Below are 9,233 nucleotides of genomic sequence, written 5' to 3'. Positions count from 1 at the left end.
AGAAATTATCAAGACTTTCCATTTTGATTTCTTATGCCAATTCAGAATTGTCCTGAATACCTGTTTTTTCCGATTTCGGAACATCCGGCTGATTTTACGCAACATATGTTTATACTTTTATATTTATAAAAATACTTGAAAATAAGTCCTCAAGTATACCTGAGCAATGACAAGAAGCAAAATATAGTAATAAAACACACAACTACATTTCTTAATATATAGTTTTGCGACACCTAAGGGTATTTCCCCGGCTTTGATTCTTAAAAGTTGCAAGAGTATGAAATGTTCGGTTACACTCGAACTTAACCCTTCTTCACTTGTTTTCGTAATTCCCGTCATAATACTCGTAACAGATGCTCCACGGTAAGAAGATCTAGTCAAAATTCATTGTTAAGATTCCATTGTGTTTATGAATCTTTCTGGTAAACCATATTATGATTTAATTGATTAATGTATAATTTTTATTCTCATCGTAATACTGTTATTTTGATTCCACTCTTCTCAGCTGTGATTGTGACTGTCGGCTCGAATACAAATTTTTCAGTTTATTTTAGACTTCATGTATGTATATTGCCTGTATGGAATATGTATATTGAAATGCTGCTTTGACAAAGATAAATAACCTTTTTGAAGTTCAAATATATGTATACATACATATAATATATGCAGATATGTATTTAGTATGCAATTATACATATATTCAGCAGATGTGAAAAAGTATAAATACGTCATAACCTCTGAAGAAGGTGTGCGGGCCTTAAGTCGCAAATATACACACAAAATAATAATACCTGTTATTTCCTCGCTTCTATGTTTATCCATATATGTACATATTTAGCTTCTATGAGCGTCTGAAGTCTGGGAGAATCCCGAATTTCAAACATAATAACTTGATTCATTGAAAAACGAATAGTTTGAAAAGAATAGTTTAATTTTGTAAGTAAATATGTACATATACATATGCACTGTTCAAATAAAGACATATATCTCTATGTGTCCAGATGTGCTGTGGTGATAACCAGGGTTGCAAATAATGCATTAAAAAAATTAAATTAACGCTTGAATAAATTTTTCTTATTTTGTAATACCAAATACGGAAAAAACTGCCAGGTACAAAAGACAATTTTACTCCAACATACCGGATTAAAAAATATAAAAAAATTTTCACCCAAAAAACCGGATTAAAAATTAAAAATAACTACCGGACTGAAAAAGAAAAAAGAAAAATTTTAATTGCAAGCCTATAACTAAGAATTAAAAAATAATTTGTTTTAGAAATAACATTTTTTCGCGTTCTTTCAAATCAGAAAATAATATTTTAAATTTTTAATCCCAAACATCTTAGGTTAAGAAATTAAAATTTACTTTTTAATCCTTACATAGGAAAAAATTTAATTTTTTATCCTAACAAAGAGATTAAAAAATTTTGATCCAAAAATTTTTATATAAACAAGTAAGGAAGGGCTGATATGTGGATTGGCTGATATTTTCGGTAGAAGGTCAACTATAGGCACTGGGGTCAACATATTTAGTACTAGGGGCTTGAACAGTTTTGGTTCGATTAAGACAATTTTTGGTCACAACGTGGCATACATTAAACGTATTATTCACGCAAAGTTTTACCCCGATATAATCATTGTTGCTTGATATGCATAGTGGAAAGTGAAAGAATCAGATGGAATTGAAAATGGTGTTATATGGGAAATAGGCGTGGTTGTAGTCCGATTTAGCCCATTTTCGCAATATAACATAGAAATATGAAAATAACGTTATGTTTTGTTGAAATTGGTTAGGCAGATCTCAAGATATGGGTTTTCACCTAAAAGTGGGCTGTGCTACGCCCACTGTCTAAATTTGAACGCGGTTCCTATAAAGTCATCTCATACCATCCCAGAGATAAAATTTAATGTCTCTGGCGTGTTTAGTGCTTGATTTATCCCGCTATTAGTAGTTTTTACCAGTACCGTTATATGGGGAGTGGGCGGAGTGCCACCCGATTTCAACTATTTTCACACTGTAGGTAGAGGTTCTGAAAACATTTGCTTCCAGTGAATTTTGTTATTATAACATTAGCGGTTTAGGAGATATGCACATTAAATTAGAGGCGGGACCACGCCCACTTTTAAAAAAAAATTGTTTAACTGCAGATGCTCCTCCCTAATGTGATCCTGTTTACTAAATAACAGTCTTGTATCTTATTGCGGAGCTTAGTTATGGAAATTTATTTGTTTTTGATTAATGGCGTTTTGTGGGCGTGGCAGTGGTCCGATTACGCCCATCTGCAATACCAACCGTCTCACGGTACCAAAAAACATGTCTACCAAGTTTCATAAAGATATCTCAATTTTTACTCAAGTTACAGCTTGCACGGACGGACAGGCAGTCACCCAGATTTCAACTCGTCTCTTCATCCTGATCATTTATATATACATAACCCTATATCTAACTCGATTAGTTTTAGGTGATACAAACAACCGTTAGGTGAACAAAACTATTATACTCTGTAGCAACAGGTTGCGAGAGTATAAAAATTGTGCAACCTTGGTTATAACCTTACAGATCATTACACAATTTGCATACTCGTTTGTACACATGGTTGTGCCGATAATGCTTAACGGTTCATCACATACTCTAGTGCGAACTATGAAATATTCTAGTATATTAGTACATGCGTATGTTGTACCAAATGAATATACATATGTGTGCATTGGCGTGTACGCATGCCAATGGTTCCGTTTTTTACCAGTGCAACATCTCAACCAAAAAGTAGTATTGTTTTGAACATATAACGACTTTTCGTTGCATAACTCTGCTTTTACACACAGATTCTTTTGTAACCCAAACCGGTTTATTGAGGGCGAGGGGACGACGAGGAAAGACGAAGGCCACTCGTGTTTGGGTGGCCCGCTTTGTGTTCTTGTTCGTAACAGCTCACTGCTACCCTTTTCAGCATTCCTTTTCACTTTCAAATTCTTTGAATGGTTGCAAAAGCGCTCGCTTTCAAATGAATTCGTTCGCAAATTTCAATTCTGTTATCTATTTTTTGTATGTAATATGCAAATATGTATGCATAGAACAATAGAAATATTTTGAAAAATTGTAAATAAGGAGAAAATTAAGATATAGATTATGGAGTAAAGAAATTATGAATTTTTGATACGGAGTAAAGAAATTATGAATTTTTAATACTTAAATATTATGAAATTCCTGTTATAAATTTGGCCTTGAAAATATTAGTAGCGATTATTCAATACATTCTGGTGGATTAGGGAATTCCCGTCTTAAGTATTTCTTTGAAACTATTAAGCGGGTAGGTACTATGCATATTGTTCTACCACATTCATGCTAATTCATTGCAAGCAAAATGTGGGACCACCATCCCAACATACAAATGAAATATGCAACACGCTCTAAGTGTTGCGCAGTCGAACCGCACAAATATTTACGAAAATTTTGTGAAAAGGCATGCAGAAAAACTAGACTCGAGTTGCTGGACTCTTTTTGACCGTGTGAATGCACAGAGCGACACCAAAAGAGAATTTGCCGAAAACGAGGGTCAAAAGAATCTGTGTATAGAAGCCGTCTAATTAGGCATAGGTACATATAATATAATGACACATGGGCTGAAAATGACCGGGCATCACACATTTTCAGTTAGTACTAACCTTCAAAAGAAAGCTTTCCGTGACATTTTATTCATTAGTTTGCGAGCTATTGTGCTAAGAGTGACGCTACTTCTGTTATTTTAGAAACAATGGATGAAAACAATTTAATTTTACACTTCTTGATGGGAAAAAAATACGGTTAAAGCAAAGCAATGTCTTGAAAAGTGTTATGGGGATTTAACATCATCAGAAACTACAATAAAACGTTGGTTTGCTGATCAAACGTGGTCGTAGAGTCTCCAATGATGCAAAAAACAGCGGACACAGCAAAACAAACAGCATAAAAAATCCATAAAACTGATCTGAATGATCGGAAAGTGAAGTTGCGTGATATAGCTGACATCGTAAGGATTTCAAAAGAACATATTCGCTTTAAATTGCATGAGCATTTGTTCTTGAGAATGTTCGGGTTGGTAATTCTGAGCATTGTTTGACCATGTTTAAACTAACAAACCGGATTTTTTTTGCTCCCAACGATTTTTGGTTATTCACAGACCTCAAAAAAATGCTCGCCGGTAAGAAATTTCGCTCGAATGAAGAGGTTATCACTGAAACTGATGCCCATTTTGAGACAAAAGACAAATCGTTGTACAAAAGTGGTATTAAAACGTTGGAGCGGCGCTGTGTTGCTTTTGATGGAGACTATATTGATGAATAAAGCCAATTTTGAACAGAAAAAACCGTGTGATATTTATTAGGCCCGGTCATTTTCAGCCCATGTGTTATATATATATATGTGAACTTCGGTATGTCGATTGATTAATGTAGTTGTCTAATGTCACAGTCATTCTGTAATTAGTGTTAGTTATTGTAAAAAACGCAAGTTTGGAGAAAACGATGGAAAAAAAATATCATTTATGGTAAGAGTGTTTCACATTCGGTTCCTCACGAATTCGATTGTCTCTTAATTGTTTTTGATTGTGTTATTTTTTTTCAGATGAATATTTATTTGGGAATCACCAGTTGCTTTATTAGAAAACACTGCTGCTAACGATTATGTTCGAACACTCTTCTTAGCCATTGTTTGCAGATCAACTATTCACGATTTTCAATGCTTATTGATTGAGTGGCACTTTTGAGAGTATGTTTATTGTTATCTTACAGCATTTGCCGTCCGGCTTGTAGATTTTTGCCGAATTGGTTAGAAAACCCACGAATATTTCCATGCCGTATTTCTATCGACATATGTATGTAATTATGTCATTCTCAAATCATGGCCTACTACATAGTGGCTGGTGTGCGAGAGAGTGAGCGCGTGCGTTTCTAGTTCATGTGCGCGTTGAGGTATTATTTAATACCTGCAAATCTTGTATAGAGTAAATAATGTTGTAGTTGTGCTGCCAAAGGTTGAGTATAAATAATTTTCTCATAGTAACCATTAAGCATTAGTGTGAACTGTGAAGTCATAAACGCACGCACCGCAGCAGCTCACAAGAAAAATCCGACACTATTTTAGTTCAGACCCATTTGCCGAAAATAGTGTAATATCATGAAAGCTCTATTTGTTATGGTGCTTTTGATTGCAGCTGCTTCCTCTCTGCCACAATTTGGTGGCTTCGGTGGCGGTGGATTTGGTGGTGGATTCGGCCGTCCTGGATTTAGTGGCGGAGTTGGTCGTCCTGGCTTTGGTGGTGGTCCAGGCTTTGGTGGTCCTGGTTTCAGTGGCGCTCCCGGCTTTGGTGGAGGTCCTGGCTTTGGTGGAGGTCCAGGCTTTGGTATTGGTCCAGGCTTTGGTGGCGGTCCAGGCTTTGGCGGTGGTCCCGGATATGGAGGTGGTTTCGGAGGTCCTGGTGGTTTTCGACGAGGTGGTGGTGGCGGCGGTGGCTCTGCTTCATCATCAGCATCCGCAAGTTCTAGTTCGTCTGGTGGTGGTGGTAGGGGCGGTGCTTCGTCTTCAGCTTCAGCATCTTCGTCTTCATCGTCCTTCGGCTAAGCTTTTTTAGCACTTAGTATAGTACAACTTTAATAGATTAAATAAATACGAATTAAGTGAGGGCGGGATGAACCTTTTTTAATATGAACTTTTGTATTGAGAAACTTTTTTATTGAAATATATAGTGAATTAATTCATCCGTTTGTTTTATTTTATTTAATAATGTGCAGTGAAACTCTATTTCGTGCACATCTCCTCGCTACTCTCTTACTTACTTATTTAGAAAACTAAAAATGGTTATATTCACTTATTTAGTTATCATAATCATACATATTATATTAAGATGGTTTACCTTTGGTTTGATGGTTAACTTGAATTTACAGATCATAGTCTGTATTTTAAATGACCAGATTTATTAAACAGTTCCAAAACTAACAGCGTTATTTTGGATTCACTTTTGTTATTCAGGAGCCACATAATTTTTATATTGCAACATGCTGCTACAGAGTATAATAGGTTTGTTCACTTAACGGTTGTTTGTAGCACCTAAAACTAATCGAGTTAGATTTGGAGTTATTTATACAGTGAACCAAAACAAAAAAACTTGTACAGAGAGATGCTTTGACTTTGAAGGGATTTTTCTCTCTAAAAGTATTTCAGTTTTAAACTGCAACAAAGAATAACAATTAGAATCTTATATATTTTTAGTACTTTTAACAATAATATATTAAAAATAAATCAATTTTGATGTTAACGATTGGAAAGCATTACAATATCACTGTTTTGAGGAACCAAAAAAAAACTTATACACTTACGTTGGCAACACTTTCAATGTAGTTAGCCGGTAGATATAGTTATCTTTGTCTGGTATTATTTGAGCATGGGCAAAATGTATTCTTGCCAAGTGAACTCATTTTTTGCAGTTGTAGTTTTTGAGGAAAAAATGGTGAATGAACAAATATCTAAAGATTTACAGGCTCAGGCAGTCAAATATTGATAAGAAACAAAATTATTGCTAAATTGAAAAAATCTATTGTAGTTGGAAGACTTGATGGTAGTGGAACGCCCACAAAAATTTTCATAGCCCAGGCTGAAAATAAAGTTGCTCGGAGTGTCAAATAAAACCCCAAAATATCCTCTGTCGCTAAGGTCAAGAAGTTCGAGGAAGCTGGAATACCATCCTCAAACCGTTTGGAACTTCTTGGATTCTTCTAATTTTAGAGCGTAAACTCCACGAAACAAGTCACGCTTATCGAAGAGAAAGTTTTTACTATATTTCAAAGAGTATATCCATCATGTTAACGAATTTTGTGATTCTGTAAGTTTTACAGATGAGTTCAAATTAAATTTATTTGGATCTGATGGTGGGCGATTTGTATGGCGTAAGTGCTAAAAATTTAATTAAACTGTCAGCATGGAGAAGGCTGCATTGTGCGGTGTGTGGTGCAATGAAACAAAAGAAGTGCAGTGGGTGCAAATTGTTTTCATCGAAGGAATTATGTAAAGAATTTACTAATTGGTAATATTAAAAAGTAATTTTGCACCGTCAGCAGCTAAACTCATTTTAAATGGTGGCTACTGCTTTTTTCAGGATAACGACCCCAACCATTCTGCTTTAGTGGTTAAGGAATGGTTGTTGTACAACGTGAAAAAGTGCCCAGAGTCCAGACCTCAATCCCATTGAACACCTGGGGCCTATATGGAGACGAAGTTACGAGAGCGCAAAGTTAATTGCAACAAGTAAAGAAGATCTAAGTTCGGGTGTAATCGAACATTTTATGCTCTAAAGTGAAATACGGAATTTTTTTTATTTTAATTAAAAGTAGAAAGTAATGCATCCATTATTTACATTCAGAGGCAAGAAGATACTATTATTATTAGAAAGAGATTCTTTCGGAATTTCATTAAGATTTTTTACCTATTGCTTGATAGATGCGGTATAAAGTCAACCGGAAGTTCGAAAATATTTATATTAGGTATTTGGGGGCTAAGGAAAGTATTGACCCGAATTGGACAGACAGTCAACCGCAATTTAGCTCGTCTCGTCATCCTGATAATTTTTATGTACATACATATGTATCAGTATATCTATCTCGATTAGTTTTAGATGTTACAAACGACCATTAGGTGAACAAAACTATAATACTCTGTAGCAATATGTTGCGTGAGTATAATAAAAACATTAACTCCACTTGGAAGTTCATTAGACACTGTTGGCCTGACTGGAATTTTCGAATTTTATTGACAAACAGTGACCAGTTAAACAAGAACAAAGTGCTACGAAGAGTTCGAAATATGAGTTTTGAGCAAAATAAAAGCTCATTATACATATGTATGTACATGTATATACTTATAAAATATATACTAATATAGGGCATATAATAGATGTTATGTTAATGTTGTTTAAGTTGTTTTAATGAGTGTTTGACAAGCCCATTAATTATAATTATTGTAATTGTTCTTCTAAAATTTATGACTAAAGAAAATAACTGAGTTTAATTACTTTTAAAACAAAATGCTAATAAACCTTAATTGCAATATCGAGTATAAAACAAAACTTTTGGATTTGTTTAAAGAGCTATTTGTGGAGGTTTTTTCATTTGCTCCTTTATTTTGGTTTTAAGCATTTCATATACTAGAGCATTTCTTTTTCATTGTAATTTGTTGCTATTTTTGGCGTCCGATTTTTTCACACTTATTCGAAACATTTATTTGTTTGTGCCATCATCGTGAAATCTCTTACGTCGCTTTTGGCGTTGGCTGTATACTGTTTGCTCTCCCAGCACAAGCAGTAATATTTGTTTTGGTCTAACTCGCTTGCTATAAAATTGCTATCGGATGACGGAGAGAAGCTAGTTTTGTTTTGTAGTTAGTTATATCTACTACTCCCGTAACCAAATTAATCTAATCATGAAGTTGATCACTGTACTTTTGGCTACAGTAGCTGTCGCTTGTGCCATGCCTCACAGAGGTGGTGGCGAATCTAATGCCAACGCTGGCGCCCAGGTTAGCGCTGGAGGCGGTGGATTAGGTGGAGGTCATCACGGACGCGGTGGTGGTCATCAAGGCGGCGCAGAATTTGGAGGTCAAGGTGGATATGGTGGTCAGGGTGGATTTGGAGGTCCAGGAGGCCAAGGTGGTTTTGGAGGCGGCTACGGGGGATCCAGTTCATCAGCTTCAGCGTCTTCAAGCTCGAGTTCGTCCAGTTATGGAGGTGAATCCAACGCTAAGGCAGATGCCACTGCAACATCTTTTGGTTCAGGATCCGCTAGTGCAAAAGGTGGTGGTCATGCAAACTCTCATTATTAAGTAAATAAATCGATAATTGTTACATAACGGAAACGCACTCACACATACTGCCCCACTTTTTCACAACATATGTGATTTATGAAAAACTTTGTGAAAAAAAAATAATAAAAATATAATATTTGTGTTCAAAATATGAGAGAACAGTTAATACGAGTTTATTTGTTGCTAAATTGGTTGACGGTGGAAGTGGCGTACTGTCAAGGGCTTTCATAATAACTAAGGACAAGAAAAGTATAGGTTGCCAATTAAAATGTGTATTAGAAATCCCTGTAATCAATTAAATTCACATCTGGATATCACGAACGTGCAAATACCAACTGTAGAAACTGATTACTGATTTTGCTTACCGCTTTCAAATAATATTTTTAATAGATACATCACTTTAA

The 9,233-nt window shown here is 35.3% G+C and overlaps 1 protein-coding gene across 1 annotated transcript; it reads left to right on the top strand.

The window, feature by feature from the left end:
• Window positions 1-5,038: 5,038 nt before the first annotated feature.
• Window positions 5,039-8,995, top strand: LOC118683056 (uncharacterized). The gene is given in 3 exon segments (XM_036374012.2): window positions 5,039-5,593; window positions 8,386-8,422; window positions 8,424-8,995. Coding segments are annotated over 3 exon segments (900 nt in total). The 5' UTR covers window positions 5,039-5,154; the 3' UTR covers window positions 8,848-8,995.
• The last annotated feature ends 238 nt before the right edge of the window (window positions 8,996-9,233 follow it).

This window comes from Bactrocera oleae, chromosome 3 (genome assembly GCF_042242935.1).
Source record: "Bactrocera oleae isolate idBacOlea1 chromosome 3, idBacOlea1, whole genome shotgun sequence".
NCBI classification, from domain to species: domain Eukaryota; kingdom Metazoa; phylum Arthropoda; class Insecta; order Diptera; family Tephritidae; genus Bactrocera; species Bactrocera oleae.
Note: the sequence above shows the minus strand (reverse complement) of the source record. Positions and strands in the feature narration are given on the sequence as shown.